At 49.4% G+C, this 20,631-nt stretch overlaps 4 protein-coding genes and 1 pseudogene across 4 annotated transcripts; 3 read left to right on the top strand and 2 right to left on the bottom strand.

Annotated features, from left to right (window-relative positions):
* Positions 1-10,670: 10,670 nt before the first annotated feature.
* Positions 10,671-11,836, top strand: LOC136289582 (histone H1.11L-like; annotated as a pseudogene).
* On the bottom strand, positions 11,749-12,235 carry LOC136289589 (histone H2A-IV). The gene has a single exon (XM_066183522.1). The coding sequence runs from the start codon at positions 12,190-12,192 to the stop codon at positions 11,803-11,805; it is 390 nt and encodes a 129-aa protein (XP_066039619.1). The 5' UTR covers positions 12,193-12,235; the 3' UTR covers positions 11,749-11,802.
* LOC136289591 (histone H2B 5) lies at positions 12,121-13,562 on the top strand. Its single transcript, XM_066183524.1, has one exon. The coding sequence runs from the start codon at positions 12,523-12,525 to the stop codon at positions 12,901-12,903; it is 381 nt and encodes a 126-aa protein (XP_066039621.1). The 5' UTR covers positions 12,121-12,522; the 3' UTR covers positions 12,904-13,562.
* Positions 13,563-14,363: 801 nt separating this feature from the next.
* On the top strand, positions 14,364-15,210 carry LOC136289585 (histone H3). Its single transcript, XM_066183518.1, has one exon. The coding sequence runs from the start codon at positions 14,401-14,403 to the stop codon at positions 14,809-14,811; it is 411 nt and encodes a 136-aa protein (XP_066039615.1). The 5' UTR covers positions 14,364-14,400; the 3' UTR covers positions 14,812-15,210.
* LOC136289586 (histone H3) lies at positions 15,183-16,027 on the bottom strand. The gene has a single exon (XM_066183519.1). The coding sequence runs from the start codon at positions 15,998-16,000 to the stop codon at positions 15,590-15,592; it is 411 nt and encodes a 136-aa protein (XP_066039616.1). The 5' UTR covers positions 16,001-16,027; the 3' UTR covers positions 15,183-15,589.
* Between the last annotated feature and the right edge of the window lie 4,604 nt (positions 16,028-20,631).

Genomic DNA, 20,631 nt, shown 5'->3' with positions numbered 1-20,631 from the left:
CATGGTTGAGAAACATCCCTCTTGTTTTCCTGAAGTGGCTTCCCATAAATCAATAATCAGAAAGAATGGATCATTTGGATCCCCTGTTTTGCTGCCTGCTGTTGCCTGGCAGTTGTGCCATCCAGATGTGGCCAGAGGGAAGAAGTGATGAAGGTGTTGGGGAGGAACAGCCTAAGTGCCACTCCTGGCGCTGCCTTCTGTGCTGAACCAGGGCGAGTTTTAATCAAAGAAAGATTCTTTTGATAGGCTCAGGAAAAATAACTTTTTTGATGGCATTCAGTGGCAGTCCAAAGTGACGTGTCTGTATTGACACAGGGCCTGTGGTCCTGGGGACATATCTTTTGAGCAGCTGTGCTTGAAGATGGGTAATCTACTTTCTTGTTTGGTGGATTCTTACTCTTCAGGACTATTAATTGACAGGGAAGCTCTGATTTTGCCCCTGACCTATCTAATCTGAAAGCTATCTAGCTGTCACTGAGTGGTGAGGCTTTCCTGTTGAACTTGTGGGATGCGTAGCCACACAATTGCTGGAGCTGACCTTAAAAAGAGCCAAGACTGAGAAGCAGCAGGGAGGGAGAGGAGAAAGCTAGGGTTATTCATTTCAATGGTAACTTAGTTTTTAATTATGTTGAAATAGGTGGGAAATAGTATGTCAAATATTTTTTAAGGGGTGGACCTACAGGAGATGAAACATGAATGAAAAAATAAATAGTATGGAAGAGTTATTTCAACCTGTCACAGACATGAAAAGAGAAAACACCATTTTGAGGATGCCTAAATATGCAGTCCTGGTCTGTTACAATTTGTACATACTGCACGTTAACAGGAAGGTGAGCTTTGACACTGAAGGAAACTGTACTTTAGCCCTTCCCTTTGTTTTTGCAAGTGTATGCTTGAATTGGAGCCCATCTGCCTTGGCAAGGGTTTGCAGTTGATAGAGAGTTCTATTCTCACACTCTCAAATAGAATAGGGCACTTTTTTTTCATGTAACTGCATCTGTATTAGAATTTGTTCCTGCAGATATGTCCTTGTTAGGACAGCGAGATTTGGTGAAAGTGAAATAACAAAGAAAAGGAAAAAAAAGGGTCTAAAATGAGCCTAAGATGACGACATAATTTTGGATGCTCCCCTTTCTTTCCCAGTTATCTTCTTTCAGCATACTCAGCTGCAAAATATTGTCTGAAACTCCTGCAACGCTCAGTCTGTGGGCAAGGACCTGACTAGGGTGAAGAAGAGACAATTCATTTTTCTTAGACTATTTCTTCACAGACTTTCATGCCCACTGAGAGATCTGCTCTTTACTCAAGATGAGGTGTTGGTCTCAGCCAAGGATGGTTTCTCACAGGAATCATCCCTGCACTCCTTTACCATTTAAAGAGAATGTTTTGCCATAATCCACCCCTATAATAAGGTGCATACCCAGAAAGTATGGACTTCACACAGGGAGCTACAGATGCCAATGTGATTTTAGAAAAGAGACGTGTATTATAGAAATAAACATTACTTCCTAGGGAGTGGCCCTACCACAGCATTTTGCTATCTGTTCTTGTCCCTTCTGACACTCTCCAGCACCCTGGTGAGAGTTCTGTTCTTCTCTCACATTGATGATTAGAATGGCCTGCTCCAGCAAAGGTGAGCGGGTGGGAATGGGAGCTGGATGGGAGAAAACTCTCTTCTCTCAGCACCTGCCAAGGACTGAAAGGCTTCTAGTGCCATTAGTTCACTTGCTCAGATGTAAGTACATCTGCTGGGTTGCCAGGTAGGTTCCAGGAGCCTGCTTGGAGCGAATCTTAGCTTATCAGGAATCTCCAGATGTGAGGAGCAGGTCTGACCTTCACTGGGAAGTTCTGCAAGCCTGTGGAGGCCTGACCATGCTGCCTGCTGTACACTTTCACCCAACCCCTCTGCTGCTGCTGCCTCTTTGTTGGTGACCTGCAAAGTGCTTGGGCTTAATGGTGGAAGGAGCACAGAAGGTGTTTCACAATGACCCTGGCCAAAAATGCTACCTCTGCTCCACCCTTTCGCATCTAGCCACATCTTCCTGAAATGCTTGAGGGCACTTTGTGGGAGCAGGTGACCAGAAAAGGGAAGGAAGGATGTTTTAGTGCCTCAGCTCTCTCCCTTTCAGGGGATTTTGGCAGAAAGGACTGGTCCTTATGCTCCTGGTCACTCCAGTGGAAGGGATATATGGCAGAAGTGTTTGATCTGAAGCTGTTGGCAGCTACCGTGATGTAACATTTGAATGCAAATGTGTAACACTTGAAGCTGGAGTTTCAAATATATGCTTCCTTTCTTAACATTGTTTTGATCAATTAAGAGAAAATTTGAGCAAATTTATGCTTATATACCATCTTTCTAACAGGAGATTTCTGCCATGCTTGGTACTTTCAACCTTAACTACTGGACCCTGGAGGTAAAAGCTGTCTTTTTTCCTTTTATTTTCTTTTTCAGTTGTATCAAAGACAAATCTTAATTTTTCACAGCAAGGTATTTATTCAGAATCAGTGGAAACTAGAATAGGCCAACACTAAAACAAAGAAAGCAGCTTGGAAGAAAAGGGCTGCATCAGCTTTTAGTAATCTTACCATAAATCCAAATCAATTTTTTGAAAGCATTCCAGAATGCGACAAGCTGCTCTGGGCTCTGGTCACTGGTGTATGTGGGACTTCAGGTGGGTTTGAAGAAAGCTGCAAAGAGCAGAGTAGGGTGGGAGGAACAGAAAAGCTTATGGGATGAGAACACCTCTTGTTTGTTCCCTTTAAGCAAAAAATTAGTCAAGCGCATTGACTGTGCCTGCTTTGTGAGCAAGCATTCATGTGACAAAAATACCATCCTAAATTGCCTTGTCAAAACACTTTTAGCAGTGTTTGCAGAGATCAAGTATTTATTTGGACGTGGATAATGAATTTCTGCAATGTATTTAAACAGACCAACTTATGTTGCCATTTGCCAGCTTTAATGACATGTTTCAGTGCAGGCTGTGTGGCAAGAGACTCTGCCTCTGATGCACGAAGGAGCAGCTCTCTACTCAGTCCATGAGCCTACGGCCCTGGCCGTGGCACAGCTGACATAATTCAGTGCAGCCACACACAGGTTCTGCTGAGATCAGTGCTGCTGGAGGACTTTTCTCTGTTCACCATCTTAGCAGTGGCAGCACCACACCAGAGCAAGTCTGGCTACCCATCCCCTCCAGGACCATAGAAAATAGAGAATTGTTAACATATTTCCAGAACTCCAAAGAAACCTATTAGGTTGGTAAAAGGTAGAAATTAGGTAACCTGGTTTCTTGTGTCTCTTTTCCAATGGACTTCTTGATGGCTGAGTTCACAGGGCAACATTACTCTTGAAAGAAAAAAATCTGGATTCTTCTCACCTACAAAATCTATTTTTGTGAAACTTTCAAGAAGTCAGTGCCTATGAAATCTTGACTGCTTTGTCAAATTCTGGCTGAGATTGCCTAAGAACCTCAAAAGCTACTCTCATTACATTGACTAACCCTCCCATCTGGCACAATAGAAACATGACAGAGACACAGAGGCCTAAAGAAGTTCAGGAAAAGCTAAAAACTGTTTCCTTGAACTTCAGATAGAGATGCATCTTACCTATTTTCAGCCCTCTTTAGAGGTTCATATGCAGTCTGTTCACACTCTGAAGCTCCCTCTAGAGCCAGAAGAGTCATCCCTAAAAGCTCATTCAGTCCATCTCTTACAAGCACCTGCTCTATAATATGTGACAAATTTTAGACAGCAATTCTTTATCCCTTTCCTGTCTTGTTCAATGTCCCACAGGTTTGCTAGCTTTATGTTTCAGTTTCAAATATCCTGTCCCACAGAAACTGTCCTGGGCCAGAGATGGTCCCTTAAATCAGTCCTTTTTGTTCTGCAGTGTGAGCAGGAGATGCTGTTGTGGAAGACTGTGTGTGGCAGTGATGCATCCCTGCCTGTCCCCTCTGATAACAAGACCTTCTCACCCATGGATTTTTCAGGTACCTTTTGACCCTGCTGACACCAACAAGACTTGGGAACACTTCTGAAATACAGAACATTTGCACCAGAGGGGTAGATCTCATCTACATCCAAAGAGAAATGGGCAGCTGGCTATGAGCCTGCACTGTGGCCTTCTGTACCTCCCAAATATTTGTCATACAGTTACCGCTGCTTGCATGCACACTTAACTCAGTATTCAGCAGGAGATGTATGGCTGTTGGGATGGCTTTTACATGCATCAAGAATCAAGCCTCTGTATTTGACAAACCTGCTTTGAAGAGTGTTTGTGAACTCTGCCTTTAAGGACAAATTGCATCCTTGAGATCAGATTTTGACTAATATCTCTTGTAGTATCCTAGAACTCCCCTCTAGGATGGATATTAATTTATATTTGCAGCACATCAGACATCTAGCGATTGTTCAGATCAGATGACAACATTGTGTAGTGAGCTGGTATAGCCCTAGGAAAATATTTCACACTTGAAGCAGCTTTGCAGACTTGGAGAACTGGAACTGGGCAGAAAGGGTGAATATGTTCTCTTCCCATCAGCCCTTACTTGAACCTGGGGCAGTCAGGGAGCTGCACTGGATCTCAAAAAGCAAATACGTTGCTGTACTTCGTGCCTCTTTACAGTGATGTCTGAATATGAGCATCCTTCTTCCTTTAGCTTTAGGGCACACCAATCATTGCACCTGAAATTCCTTCTTCAGCCGTTCCATAGTCAGGTTTTCCCACACTGAGTGGTCATGAGGGAGCCTAAAAAATAGTAGCCTCTTTCCCTAAGATCTTCTCCTCAGTAGAAATCTTTTCCTCCATAGCACAGTAGATTGTAAGCAGGCATTGATAATCAGGCCACCTACTTCTCAACACCTTTTATATTTCGGAAAGCATATGGTGGCTGATGCATTTCCTGATATATACTCAAAAATCACTTCAGTTTGAATCCAGAACATCTGATTATCGACATAGAGCTACAGACAATTCATTTCCTTGCTGTTCTGCAGCATTTTCAATGAACTTTGGAGGTTCTTCTTCTCACCTGATATGTAGGGAAACAGAGGCAGGGAGGAAGCCAATGGTTTGCTTATTGCCTCCTGGGCAGAACAAATGGTGAATGTAGGTAGCCTTAGTTTCAGATGAATGCTCCCAGAAGCTACCCTCTGACCTGGTGCATCTTTAAAATACTGATCAGGTCATGATTTTAAGTTCCCCTGTTCTGGGCCTCTTCAAGTCTGGTGGTTGAGACTTTCCCATCTTTAAGGGTATGTCATACTGCATTCTTCTTTTTATATTTCTTGGAAAAGAAAATGTATCTGTAAGCCAACAAATCTTTCCCTTGTAAGGCTTCTGGAACAAAATGCCTTTTTTTTTTTTAGATTTTTTTTTAAGATTATTTATATGGAAGTGATTGGACAGCTGTCATAGGAATCCTCATTTGAATAGATGTCAGCAATAAGGAAAGAATATTGCTTCATGCAGGTAATTTTTAAACACATCTTAGAATCTGTTAGTCACTTCAAAACTGCCAGAAGAGTTAGTGAAAAAGGAACAAGAGACACGGATGTATTCAGGATCCCACAGCTGAGGACTTTACATAACAGGCCTTACATATGCTGAAAAATAAGGTGGCGAAACAACACACCAGAAGTATTCCTCCTCCTCTAGCTCTTCTCTGAAGATGCCTGTTTGCCCAAATTCACACATTTCCCGTCTTCACAGGTGCAGTGATACCAGCAGCTATTTTTGCTCTTAGCTCAGGGCAGCATCTCAGCTGCCAGACCTCTGCGCCAAGCTGTCCCTTTCCTTTGCTGGCTCTGCATCCCAGTGTCCTCTAGGAGAAGTGCAGGGAACTTCAATCCCCTCCCTCCAGCAACACTGGGGCAGGAGAGGGGGCAACCTTTTCTCCCTCATGGTTTCTTGTCCACCTCTTCTGAGCCATTATGAGCTTGTTTTTATGAGGTGGTAGCTCATCTCCCTGGCTTCTCTGCAGAAAGTTGAGGAGTTGTAGGTTCTTGCTCTCTTCTTGTCCAGGGTAGGCACCAATGGGGAGCAGGTGGACACCAAGGGCTGCAGTCAGCCAGAAGTTTAGGACCAGCTGCCTCAGCGGAAATAAAACTGCCTAAGTGATGTGAATGTGGTGGTTCAGAGTGGGATGGGAAAAGATGTGAGTCCCCACCAGGAATTGGTAGGGAGAATTGTACGTTGCCACCCAAACCAAAACGGTGGGTCAGGATTTTCTCCAGATAGAACGTGAAAGGTAAAACAAACTGCTCTTTGTACTGTCCCCTTTGGGTTTTGTGACTGTTGCATGGGATGAATATGCCATTATTTTAGAAGGACATTTTGGAAACTGAAGCTGGCTGCTCTTAGTCCAAAGCCTCTTGAGACGTTTCCTTATGAGGGTGCTGAAATGAAGGTGAAAGGGTGTTTCAGATGCAACTGACTGCTCTGGTCCCTATAAAAGGTCAGCCAAGCCATTCCCACATTTTTATGTGGAGCTGGGAATCATCAAACTGAGGAGCAGGAACTGTTGTTCCCAGCCATCCTGAAGCTAAACCCGGTGACATTGGTGATCCAATGTCAATGATAAGTGCAAGTGGCAGAAGAGTTTTGTTATAACTGAAATCTGCTTTTCTCTCCACTAGGACTAATCAAACATCTGCATGCAACTTGGCCAAAAGTGCTTCCTGTTGTCTGGATCTAGAGAGCTGCTGAACCAGTAGCTTTGAGAGCCTTTTACAGTCCCTACTTCACCAAGGAGGGGTACTGTCAGGGCACCACCAACCCAGCACTTCCTGGGGCTCCCCCAACCCTGTTCTGGTCCCAGGAGCCCATTCCAGTCACCTCCCCAGAGCCATCAGCCCCTCTCCCAGCAACACAGAAATAGAGTCAGACTCAAGTTTCCCACAGCCCTGACTGGCCATGGTCCCACTGCCCCAGGGAGGTGTCCAGTGCCCGGAGCTGAGGCTGAACCCAAAGCCCCTCTCTGGGCCTGATCTTCATCCCACCTGCAGACTGACTTCTTGGCCTTACCCATGTGTGTGTGTATGGCAGGGAGCTGAGGTTTGTGGCAAATTAAAAGTTAAAATGAGCAGACAAATTCATTGCATTTTGAACAGGTTCTGGGTTTTGGTTTTGCTTTTTTTTCTATATTAAATTAGATGAATCATCTCTGAACCATTTTTCTGCTGACAGGAAATGTTGAGAATTAACACCTATAGCTGGGCCCCAGCAGAAGGGTAGAAAACATGAATCAGACTAAAACAGGAGGATTCAAGCAACTGTATTTTCAAGAATTGTGAATGACTCTCAGTTCTCCTATCTCCAAAACAGAGATGGGCTTCACGTATTTGGGGAAGTCATGGTAATGTGAAATTCAGTGCAGTTAGGTATTCATGTGGAAAAGTCATAAGGAAGGGGAGGAATAGGAGAAAGAGTTCAAGAAGAATTATCCTCAGTATAAGTACAAACAGCTGAACACTGGACCTTTGTAAGGTCCTCTTCCTAGACTTTTAATATCATCTATGGTGGCTGCTAGGCTTTATTCCCTAGAGCCAAATATCACAAAAGGGACATGCAATAATTGAGAAGAACATGCAATAATTGGAAAACTACCCTGATTTTGCAATTTTTTAATTGGCTAGCAGTCACTAAGTATGGTTTGGATTACTATATATTTTTGCAAGTTAATAGGCATTTGTTACTGGTTATATTAATCTATACTTTCCGTGCTGTCTGACAAGTGCTCTAAGGGGCTTTCAGATCTGATCTCTTGCAGTCCGAGCTGGCTCACATTGATAGCACCTGCAAAAAAAAATCATTCTGTAAGATTTGCTGGCAGATTCTTGTTACTCTACCAGAGATCTCTGTCCATACTGACAGTACGTGCAGAGACCAACAGTCTGGAATATTGTTGAGATCCTGTTGTTCTTGATTTCATCTCTTCTAAGGTGAGGTAGCAAAGCTGGCTGTACTTGTGATGGTAAATGCATAAGAGGGAGGGAGAATCTCTCCCAGTAAGGATCCTTCCTATCTGTTCCTTTTTATGTCTGCATTGCAAGGAAATATCTAATACTACACATATCTTAAATAAGTTTGACCATGATTAGGGAAATGATCTCTGGTGCACATCTTCAGGTTTTCATGATGCTAATCACACAGCAGCTTTTGGGGAAGGAGGGTGAACCATGAACCACAGTTGTTGTATATTTACTACTCTATGAGGTGAAGCTGTATTCATATCTCCTGGTAGATTTCCTTGATTATTCTCTTTTATTATTCTCCTTGATTATTCTCTTTTACTTCTACATCTTTCCCCTAATAAAAATGACTGCTTGTATATAAAATGAGATTATATAATCTTTGTAAAAATACGGAAAGGGAATGCTGGAACAAAAACAGAAGAGGAAAATCAAATAAGTTGGAGCCCCTAAAATAATTACAAAATTTAGCCTCAAGTTGCTCAATTTAACATTTGGTAGAGAATGGTGGAGTCAAAAGTGGAGTGAGACAAGGACTACCACATTGTGTTGCAATGTTGCTGTGGCACATACTGTGAAGCTTTTCCTCTGGAGATGGTTGGTGTTGTGGTTGGCACCACTATACAGGATTTAGGCATACAAATGTGTGCCAGATGTGTGTGTGTGTGTGTAAGGAAAACGGTCTTGAAAATATTATGTTACAGCCTGGAGGAAAGTGTACTATTGTGATGCATTATTACTTTTGTAAAATGAGGTTTGCAGAGCATGGGAGAAGTAGAAAGGCTTCTGTCCCAAGTATACAATACACAAGTATTGGCATTGGTGATTGAAGAGTTGGTGAGTACAAAAACCTGCTTAGACACTGTAACATGTTTAGTTTTTGAAGGACATCAAGGATTCTACTGGACCTAGATGGGACAGAGCAGACATACGATCATCCACTTGACTGCAGGAAACTTTAGGGGATGCCAACAATTTCACCATTCAATTCTTTCTGCCCCCTACTGCTACATGGAATAAATGTCACGGAGTCAAGTTCTCTTGCCTTTGTAAAATTTCCAGTGAACCTTACTCTATAATCCATCCCACTTCCTACACGGTTCGAAAACCCAGATCCAGATTTGCTGAATTTGCCATTTTATTAGCACTCTCTGCCTCATCATAACATCATTATTCCTCAGCCAGGGGACCCTGATGGCAAGGAGGTGTTAAAAAGAAAACATAAATATGAGAAAAATGTGTTTATTTTCCTAAAGTCTTTTTTTACCATAATTATACAAGAAAATGTCAAAGTGCCTATATGAGGTTTTTATGAATCAGACTTTGTGAATTAATTGAAAATGAAGAGTCTTCCAAAATCTTCAAGAGGTTCATTTTACTGTCCTTTAGTGGAATGAAATAGAGGAGTGAGATGTTATTTTTCCACTCATAGATTTTTCACCTTATTGAAAAAGGGAAGTTGATCATAACTGGTCAGCATCTAAACTATTCAAGTGAGGTTTGTTTACCTGAGGTATAAATGCAGCAATCTAACACTGCTAAACTGTTGATGGCCATTAAACTACAAGGTAAACAAATTAGGAACTCCTGACAGAGACACAAAATTATACCCAAAGTTGTAGCTGGTGAGAATGTATGTCTGCCAATGGGGTAGTCACCACAGTGTGCATAAAGAGCTTTGCCTCATTTTGTGTGGTAGCCAAAGCTTTTATGTACAGAAACTGCTGTGACATTATCTGTAACACAAAAAAAAAAAAACCAGTGAGCAAAACCTCTGTTTTTTCTTTCCAGCTTCAGATCAAAATATGAATAGAATGGTCCTCTCACATCTCTTGCAGACCCAAACTCTGTCAATTTCTTTTTTCCATGTTAATGAGTTATATTAATGGATTTTACAGATTTAGCCCAGTGTAATTTATTTAGACTGCAGTCTGTTTCTGTGCACCAGAGACTTACATGAAGCTCTGTGGTCTAACACAAACTTTTTAATCTTTGGTCTTCAAATTATTCCACTGATATTGGAGAGCCTTTCACTATGTTAATAGTAGGAAAGTGTTTCAAAGAGGGTAGCCCTGTCCGGGGGGGATAAAGTTTATGCTGTCTAATACTTCATGCATAGAAGTGTGGAACGTCTGGAAACTTTGTCTGGAAGTGCAGGAAAAAGATATGCCTGAGTGTTTCATAGTAGCCAGAGATATAAACCTCGGTAGGAGAAGCAACAGCACAGCTTTGTGCTGCCTCACTCTCTTTGAAACCGTTTTATTTTAAAGAATGAGAGTCTAACTGTTTGCTTTCTTATCTAATGTAAAAAGGACCCTCTGAAGACTAATACTGAGTTTTCTGACTCTCGTTAACTTTAAAGGAGAATGTCTTATTTACGAAGAAAAACAAAACTTTCGCATTCTCGAGGTCCGTTTGGTGGCAGGACTCGGCATTTCTTGTTCCCTAGCCACTCAAATCCCCCTGTTTCCGCGACAAGACATCAAAAGGCGAAAACCAGCCGTTCCCACGGCCTCACAGGTGTAGAGAAAAGACGATTTCGTGACAGACAAAATAGAAAAAAACCAATTCTATTTCACGCGAAGAAACAAGACGGAGCGCGGGGCACGGGGCGGGGCGGGCGGAGCCAATCAGCGCCCGCCCACTGCTATAAAAGGGGCTCCGCGGGGCGGCTTCTGGTCTCTGTTCCTCCTTGTACCGCAATGGCCGAGACTGCTCCCGCCCCCGCGGCCCCCGCGGCCCCCGCAGCCCCGGCCCCCGCCGCCAAGGCCGCCGCCAAGAAGCCGAAGAAGGCGGTGAGCGGCGCCAAAGCCCGCAAGCCCGCGGGGCCCAGCGTCACCGGGCTGATCACCAAGGCCGTGTCCGCCTCCAGGGAGTGCAAGGGGCTCTCCCTCGCCGCGCTCAAGAAGGTGCTGGCCGCCGGCGGCTACAATGTGGAGAAGAACAACAGCCGCATCAAGCTGGGCATCAAGAGCCTCGTCAGCAAGGGCACCCTGGTGCAGACCAAGGGCACCGGTGCCTCCGGCTCCTTCCGCCTCAGCAAGAAACCTGGAGAAGCAAAAGAGGCTCCTAAGAAGAAAAAAAACTACAGCAACCAAGCCTAAGAAGGCGGCGGCTAAGAAGCCTGCCAGCGCTGCCAAGCATGTGGTGACAGTAAAGAAGAGCTCCAAGAAAGTTAAACCTGCAGCCAAGAAAGCAGCCAAGAGTCCCAAGAAGGTGGCAAAGGCTGTAAGGCCCAAGAAAGCGGTGGCAGCAGCGAAGAGCCCGGCTGAGGCAAAGGTGGTGAAGCCCAAAGCAGCCAAGACGAAAGTGGCCAAGGCAAAGAAGGCAGTGCCCAAGAAGAAGCCCCACGAGGAAATAGTCTTGCTTCGCATTTAAACACAAAGGCTCTTTTAAGAGCCCCCCACGTTTTCTTAAACAGGCTGAAATGCTGTGGCTGCCCTCGTTTTAGGCAGGATTAAGTGGAGAGGTATATAGGGGACTAGCAGTCTTCTGAATGTGCTATTTGAATCCGGGACAAGCTCGAGGGGCGCTTGAATTGGTAGGGGGAGAGTAGCAGTGCCTAGGTGACTTTCAAAATGCCCACAAAGCGCTGGGATTGGTTGGGGAAGGGCTGAACTGCTCCCTGGGACGGCTGTCAGCCTCACCCCAGAGATAAGTGAGCGTGATGTGGGTGATTCGCGCACGGACCTGGGTCTGGGACAAGCACTTTTAAAACCTCCAGTAAGGTTTCAAAACTGTAATGAAATTCAAGCTCTTTTTCTGAATTTGTAGGTGGCTCTGAAAAGAGCCTTTGGGTTTGAGTAAAACTTTGCGCCCTTTGTTCTTCGGCGCTCACTTGGCTTTAGCCTTGTGGCTGTCGGTCTTCTTGGGCAGCAGCACGGCCTGGATGTTGGGCAGCACGCCGCCCTGCGCGATGGTCACCTTGCCCAGCAGCTTGTTGAGCTCCTCGTCGTTGCGGATGGCGAGCTGCAGGTGGCGGGGGATGATGCGCGTCTTCTTGTTGTCGCGGGCCGCGTTGCCCGCCAGCTCCAGGATCTCGGCCGTCAGGTACTCCAGCACGGCCGCCAGGTAGACCGGGGCGCCGGCGCCCACGCGCTCCGCGTAGTTGCCCTTGCGCAGCAGCCGGTGCACGCGGCCCACGGGGAACTGCAGCCCGGCCCGCGACGAGCGCGACTTGGCCTTGGCGCGCGCCTTCCCGCCCTGCTTCCCGCGCCCTGACATGGCTATAAGCGCACAATCTGAGTCAGAAGACCTGCACAATAAATCCCAACTCCTGAGCTCGGGCTTTTATGCCTTTTCCGCGGAAGGACCGACTTTTGATTGGCTGAAAAGGGAGGTGCCTGAAACAGCCAATAGGGACGCGGATCCAGATTGCACCAATAGCGATGAATGGCGTAACGCTGTCTTTGCGAGAGCCTGCCTCAGCCAATAATAGTTTAGGCTACAAGACACCCTAATTAGCATAACCGCCCTATAAATGCGGGCGCTCGACAACGATGTTATTCTGTCAGACGAGTCAGTGGTGTGTTTGTAGTGTGAGTACTCGCTGTCATGCCTGAGCCGGCCAAATCCGCTCCCGCGCCCAAGAAGGGCTCCAAGAAGGCGGTCACCAAGACGCAGAAAAAAGGTGACAAAAAACGACGCAAGAGCCGCAAGGAGAGCTACTCGATCTACGTGTACAAGGTGCTGAAGCAGGTGCACCCGGACACGGGCATCTCGTCCAAGGCCATGGGCATCATGAACTCCTTCGTCAACGACATCTTCGAGCGCATCGCCGGCGAGGCGTCGCGCCTGGCGCACTACAACAAGCGCTCCACCATCACGTCGCGGGAGATCCAGACGGCCGTGCGCCTGCTGCTGCCCGGCGAGCTGGCCAAGCACGCCGTGTCCGAGGGCACCAAGGCTGTCACCAAGTACACCAGCTCTAAATAGGCGGGTTTTGCGTCCTTTCTCTGAAATTTACGACCCAAAGGCTCTTTTAAGAGCCACCCACCTTTTCAGTAAAAGAGCTGATGCTGTGGCCGGTTTTCGGCTGTCCCGTTCATTATTAGGTTCGGAGAGGGACCGGGCGGAGGGAAAGGAAATGTGCAGTTACGGTGGAAAAATACCGTAAATTGCAAGGCTAAGATTTGCAGTTTTTGGTAAAGGCTATGTCCTGCATGTGCTTCAACGGACCCGAGGATGTTCATGGTTCACTTAAAAACCCTAGGAGCCCTGCATTCCGTGTGTGCATGCTTGTAGGAGCCTCGGGTTAGAAAATGAATACTGTCGGTGATTTCAACGGTAATGACAAATGCTCTTACCGCTGGTACGTTGTATTTTCCGGTTAAGCTACGCTTACGGAAGACAGGATCGGAGGCGTGCAAGGTACAGGCGCTTCCAGACGACCGCGTGCTCTTGTTTTTCAGTTCATTGTTTCTGAGCAAAAGGCTCCGAGACGGATGCCCGCTCTCCTTCCAAACTCCCAAAATATGGTTTCGTAGGCAAACGAGGGAAGGAAAGCGGAACGCTGCTGTGCGTTTTCGGCCCCGGAATGCACAGTCCTGCACAGGCGGTAGCACGTACCACAGGCTCCCCAGCGCGGTTTTTGCCCGGCTTTGGTTCGCTTCTCTCTCCGCCGCCGATTCCCCGCGCCCCGTAAACGCCGCCGCCGAGCAGCCGCCGGGTCGGGAGGCGGGCGGGCAGAGCCGGGGCCACGCCGCTGCCGCGCTCGGTCCGACCTGAGTGAGGACTTCGCGGAGCCAACATTTCCCCCTCCCCGCCTCGCCCCCGCCCTCCTCTTCGTGGGCGGGCCCGGCCGCCTCACGCGCCTCCCGACACGCCGCTGATTGGTGGCGCTCGCGGCTCCGGCCCCCTCGCGCTTCACCGGGACGCGCTCCCCGCAGGAGACGCGGCGCTTCCACCGGCCCGGAGCAGCAGCCGGGAAAGCTCGGCCTGGCCAGGGAAGTCGGCTGCTGCTTGCGCCTTCAGCCTTTCTGCAGCGGGCCCGAACCCAACGCGGCTGCTGAGCGGGAAGAAGCCGCGAGCGAGCCCTGGCGGAAAGAGGCGGCTGCCGGCGGCAGCTTTAGCCAGCGGTCGCGAGGCCGGGGATGAACGCGAGCGGAGCGGCTTTGGAATAAAAAAAGGGCGAACTCGAGTCTCGAGCAGCGAGACCGTACTCCACCGCTCGCCTGCGGTGCCGCCGCCCCTCCTGTGCCTTGCGAGCCGCTGTTGGAAAGCGGCAGGGGCGGGGCGAGGACGGGGCGCGTTTCCCGCCGCGAAGGCGGGGCCTTCTCCGGGGCTCGCGCGAATTGTCCAATGGCAGCCGGCAGGTGTGGCGCGGCCGGCCAATGGGCGCGGGCGCGCGTGCTATAAATTGCGGCGCCGCGGAGCCGCCGCGGCAGTGTTCACTGTGCTGGGGCTTGTTGTGGTGTGCGTTAGTGCTGAGCCATGGCGCGCACGAAGCAGACGGCGCGTAAGTCGACGGGCGGGAAGGCGCCCCGCAAGCAGCTGGCCACCAAGGCTGCCCGCAAGAGCGCGCCGGCCACGGGCGGCGTCAAGAAGCCGCACCGCTACCGGCCCGGCACGGTGGCGCTGCGCGAGATCCGGCGCTACCAGAAGTCCACGGAGCTGCTGATCCGCAAGCTGCCCTTCCAGCGCCTGGTGCGCGAGATCGCGCAGGACTTCAAGACCGACCTGCGCTTCCAGAGCTCGGCCGTCATGGCGCTGCAGGAGGCCAGCGAGGCCTACCTGGTGGGGCTCTTCGAGGACACCAACCTGTGTGCCATCCACGCCAAGCGTGTCACCATCATGCCCAAGGACATCCAGCTGGCCCGGCGCATCCGCGGAGAGCGCGCCTAAGTTTCCTGCCGCAGCCGTTTCCGGCCGGGCCTTGTGGCAACCCACTTTCGACCCAAAGGCTCTTTTAAGAGCCACCACATACACAATTAAAAGAGCTGGGATGCTGTTTTTAAATATTTCGTAGGGTGTGGGTAATAAAACCTATCTAGTGTATAGCGGGTTATTTTCAACAGTTCTGGGTTATTAAAAAACAGTGGGTTCCAGTGGTACAGGCTGCATGATCAGAGTTGCTAAAACGTCTTGTAAAATGTCCTGTATATGCGAAAACTGCAGTGGGCCTAAGCATGTTTTTCCCTTCTCAGATTTACTACCTCTATTGTCTTACCTCCCGAAGCTCTGGTCAGGCAACTCCACAGGGATTTAACTGTTTTCTTTCCCATAAATTATGAAAGCAAATGTTTTCTTCCTCTGATTGTTTTTTACTTCCATGGTCGGCAGAAAACTGAGGGCCACATAAAATGCGACGAGGGGGTATTAAAGGAATTTTTTGTGTGTGTTTCAGAGCAATTGTACACCTGAATTCAATGTCCATATAGTGGTTCCAACAGCCTTTGGATCAACGCAACTGTTGCTCCAAAAGATCGAGCAGTGCCCTTTACATAACGTCACTAAACCCGTATAAATGTAGGTCCGTGTCTTCTGCCACCCAGTATAACCGTATCCATTTTAGGACAGTGCAACAGCTCTTTTAATTGTGCATGTGGTGGCTCTTAAAAGAGCCTTTGGGTCGAAAGTGGGTTGCCACAAGGCCCGGCCGGAAACGGCTGCGGCAGGAAACTTAGGCGCGCTCTCCGCGGATGCGCCGGGCCAGCTGGATGTCCTTAGGCATGATGGTGACACGCTTGGCGTGGATGGCACACAGGTTGGTGTCCTCGAAGAGCCCCACCAGGTAGGCCTCGCTGGCCTCCTGCAGCGCCATGACGGCCGAGCTCTGGAAGCGCAGGTCGGTCTTGAAGTCCTGCGCGATCTCGCGCACCAGGCGCTGGAAGGGCAGCTTGCGGATCAGCAGCTCCGTGGACTTCTGGTAGCGCCGGATCTCGCGCAGCGCCACCGTGCCGGGCCGGTAGCGGTGCGGCTTCTTGACGCCGCCCGTGGCCGGCGCGCTCTTGCGGGCAGCCTTGGTGGCCAGCTGCTTGCGGGGCGCCTTCCCGCCCGTCGACTTACGCGCCGTCTGCTTCGTGCGCGCCATGGCTCAGCACTAACGCACACCACAACAAGCCCCAGCACAGTGAACACTGCCGCGGCGGCTCCGCGGCGCCGCAATTTATAGCACGCGCGCCCGCGCCCATTGGCCGGCCGCGCCACACCTGCCGGCTGCCATTGGACAATTCGCGCGAGCCCCGGAGAAGGCCCCGCCTTCGCGGCGGGAAACGCGCCCCGTCCTCGCCCCGCCCCTGCCGCTTTCCAACAGCGGCTCGCAAGGCACAGGAGGGGCGGCGGCACCGCAGGCGAGCGGTGGAGTACGGTCTCGCTGCTCGAGACTCGAGTTCGCCCTTTTTTTATTCCAAAGCCGCTCCGCTCGCGTTCATCCCCGGCCTCGCGACCGCTGGCTAAAGCTGCCGCCGGCAGCCGCCTCTTTCCGCCAGGGCTCGCTCGCGGCTTCTTCCCGCTCAGCAGCCGCGTTGGGTTCGGGCCCGCTGCAGAAAGGCTGAAGGCGCAAGCAGCAGCCGACTTCCCTGGCCAGGCCGAGCTTTCCCGGCTGCTGCCCCGGGCCGGTGGAAGCGCCGCGTCTCCTGCGGGGAGCGCGTCCCGGTGAAGCGCGAGGGGGCCGGAGCCGCGAGCGCCACCAATCAGCGGCGTGTCGGGAGGCGCGTGAGGCGGCCGGGCCCGCCCACGAAGAGGAGGGCGGGGGCGAGGCGGGGGGGGGGGAAATGTTGGCTCCGCGAAGTCCTCACTCAGGTCGGACCGAGCGCGGCAGCGGCGTGGCCCCGGCTCTGCCCGCCCGCCTCCCGACCCGGCGGCTGCTCGGCGGCGGCGTTTACGGGGCGCGGGGAATCGGCGGCGGAGAGAGAAGCGAACCAAAGCCGGGCAAAAACCGCGCTGGGGAGCCTGTGGTACGTGCTACCGCCTGTGCAGGACTGTGCATTCCGGGGCCGAAAACGCACAGCAGCGTTCCGCTTTCCTTCCCTCGTTTGCCTACGAAACCATATTTTGGGAGTTTGGAAGGAGAGCGGGCATCCGTCTCGGAGCCTTTTGCTCAGAAACAATGAACTGAAAAACAAGAGCACGCGGTCGTCTGGAAGCGCCTGTGCCTTGAATGATCCCGATTCACAACGTCATCCACTTGCGTAGCTCAACAGGGAAACACCACGTACTAGCTGTCAGGAACAGATTTGATTTAGCCGTTTTGAGACCACCAACTGCACTCGTTTGTCTAACCCGCAGTCCCCAAACCGTGCATACACCAAAAGCGGGGACCCAGCGGTTTTTAAACGAATTTTGAACATTCCCTTCTCCATTCAAGCAGATGTAGAACACATTTTTGTAAAGCAAACAATGCAGGTCCCTCCTTCTTTAGAATTTACAGTGATTTCACACCGTAACTTTTCCCGGAAAAAGTCCTCAAACGGGACAGCAAAGTATAGATCACCATAGCATCAGCTCTCTTATTGAAAAGATGGTCCAGGAGGTCTGGCACGGGGTGCAGAAGCAGCTTGCATCGATCTGGTGTATTTGGTGAGAAACTGGGTTTCCTCGGAGACAGATGTGGTTTTCCCCTGCCAGCTACATGCTCCATTCGGGTGCAGGGTGATTTATGAGACGGAGTTGCTGAGCAATGTGCTCGTGGGCTGCAGAGAGATGTAGTCGCTTTTGCCCCAGGTCCACGTACGTGGATATTTGTGTTTCCTCGGTATCAAAATGCAGCGTTTTCTGTGTGGAACAGAGAGGAAGGGATACCGCAGACGCAGAGTGAGACAATGTGTGCGTCCTTCACAGGCGCTGAGGAATATGTGTGTGTTGAGGAAGAGAAAAGCGACGCGTTTGCTGTTTGAAGCGCAGTGCGATGCGTGTTGTCAACGGGAGAGGAGAGATCTGTGCCTCATCAGGTGTTGACTGAGGTGTGTGTCAGCCAGTGCAGAGATGTGTGTCAAGTGGCATGGAACAATGGGTGTATAGGGAAGCAGCAGAGTACTCAGTCCATTCGTCAGGAATCAGAATGATCCCTCCATCGGGGAGGACCAAAATGATGCACTATCGGGCACTGAACAGTGTTTGTCGGGTGGTGCAGAATGATCTGTGCGCTTGGTGGGCTCAGGAGGTACCATATACTGCAGAGAGCAGAGTATATGTCGAGGGGTGCAGAGGGCTTGGTGTGTCAAGATGTAAGGACAACATGGATTGAGAGTGCTGAGCGATGTGTTTCTGGCAGCAGGTGGGGAGTGTGTGGGAATGGTGGCGCAGGGGGACTCAGATACCAGACTGTTGTGTGCTGCATGCTTCATTGGGCGCAGAATGGTTGGTTTGTAAAACAGTGCGGAGCGATGTGCTTTCCTTTGGGAAGGAAATGATATGTGTGTAAATCAGCAGACAGAGATTTGTGTGTGTGGGAGGAACGGGATGATGCCTGTGTCATTGGGAGGAGAGCAGTGCGTGTTTCAGGACGTGCAGAGTGGTGGAAGCACCGTTCACAGGGCAATGTTGCACCAGCGGTGAGGGGCGATGTGTGTGTCCAGGGGGTGCACAATGATGTTGACACCAGGGAGTATAAATCTAATTTGTTTTTTTGGGGGTGTGAAGTCTTTTTCAGGATCATAGAGCTATGTGTATGTTAGACTCACACAGTGTGTACATTTGCATATAGTTTAATCTTGAACATATTATGGAACATTTAAAAAGTGAAGGGTATGTACGCTGGAGAAAGCACAGTACTGAAACACAGCAATGGGCTGTGGGGAGAAGAGGTCACTGTAATAAGTACCCCGTGTTGGGACTCCCGAGCACTTGGAAGGATACTTTAGGTCTCCCTTCTCCTGCCTCCTGATGTCAGAGTGAGTGTGTTGTTCAATTCACTAGATCATAACATCAGTTTCATTCCGTGTTTCTTCAGTCGAGCTCACACAAGCTGCAGCAACGCAGTGAGAGGTGAAAAATTTCTGCATTTCTCTGTTCCTGTTTACCAAGCACGGTGCTGCCCTCCCTGCCCTCCTTGCCCAAAGCTCACTCGGTGGTCAGACCCTCCCCCACTCAGCCCAGGGAAGATGAGCTGGTCACAAAGGTGCCCACTGAGACCAGGAGCTCGGCAACAGTGCTCTACCTGAAGCCGCGGTTAGTTCTGCTCTGGCCCCAGCGCCGCGTCCCACCATGCTCCTGGCTTACCTCTGCACTCAGTTTTGCGACTGAGATGTTAATTACACTCATGTTCACTTGATGAATTTGTATCTGTCTCATGTGGCTATTCCTTTCTAGAGACATTAGTTTTAAGGGTGTTAATTACTTTCTGTCTCTTGACTCTCTGCAGAAAGCCCTTGAACTGTCATACTTATGGCCCCCAGATTAACATTTAACGGTCTTCCGAGGTCCGTGTGGAAACAGTGGAGTTGTACTCAGTCCCACAGCTGTACACATGTCCTGGAGCAGGTCCCTTCCCCAGCAGCTGCAGCCTGGTTAGGCTGTCCTGTCCAGGTGGGACTGCCGCGGGGCTGACAGCAAACCGACCTTGCTTATACTCTTGGTACTAAGTCTTTGTCTTGTCTGGGTGTTGAGTGAAAAGTGCTTGTACATGGAAGTTTTCTAAGCGTGGGAACTGCTGAAACAAATGCCATGTCCTATTGTGTATGGAAATATTGGACTCCTCCTCAGATCCTCCCTGTCTCACCATTTGTCACTGCTGAAATCTGTGGAGCACAGTACATACGGGAAATAGCCACAAACAGAGAAATTGTTTAGGGGAACCTGCAACGGTCAGGCTCAGGGCCGAATCACTGTAGGACCCTGACTGTCAATCTGCTTGCTCATCACCTGCCTTCACTGTCTACATTTTCCCATGCACACTCCATCTCCTTTCCATGGCGGCTGCAACTGCAGCAGAGGACCCAATGCATTCACACGGCTGTGGGAGAGATGTCTGGCCAGAGGGAGAGGGAACCTCCAGCACAACCCACAGTGAAGGGACAGCGTGGAGTTCTTCATGTCCCTCAGCTCCTTGAGGCGCGGAAGAGTGTGAGCAAGCAGCTCTGGGGCATCCAGGCACTGCTCCTTTCAGACGTCCAAAGCCTGCTCCCAACCTTCACAACGGGCAGACTTGCTCCACCTAGGAGCATGCTCCACCCCATCCCCTACTGTCACTGGCACACCCGTGCACAGATTTGGCCATGAAGCCATGCTAATAGCCTGATCAACACAGCAGTTATCACTAGTTGATCTTCTGTGTTACCCTTAGCTTTCCAAGAACAGTTACATATAGCCTCTTAAGGTGAAAATATCTTGGCATGGGATGGGGAGAAAATACCTCTTTTGAGTGATGGTATGAAGTGCTTTCTGTTTTCAAAACTATGGCAACCATCACTGACACAAACAAATACTTTACCAACCAGCTTAACACTTTTGCTTGCATATGATCTAGAAAAGCTTCATGGCTCCAGGACTTTTTCTCTTATTTTTGAGATGAGGAGAATCTAAATTAAAATGCTCTTCTTGATGGATGTTTGCAGACGGGTCATCTCTCTGCCACTGATTGCCTGTAAAAGTCTTCTCCCGAATACGCACTGGTGGATATGGTATTTTACATGGGGGAAAAAACCTAAGTGCCATGGAAAAAGATAATGAGTAACAGCTGGGATCACCACCAGAAAGCACGGTTAGAAACAAAAAACAAAGAAA

This window comes from Chamaea fasciata, unplaced genomic scaffold (genome assembly GCF_029207755.1).
Source record: "Chamaea fasciata isolate MVZ Bird 193981 ecotype frontalis unplaced genomic scaffold, bChaFas1.0.hap1 SCAF_5, whole genome shotgun sequence".
NCBI lineage: Eukaryota > Metazoa > Chordata > Aves > Passeriformes > Sylviidae > Chamaea > Chamaea fasciata.
Note: the sequence above shows the minus strand (reverse complement) of the source record. Positions and strands in the feature narration are given on the sequence as shown.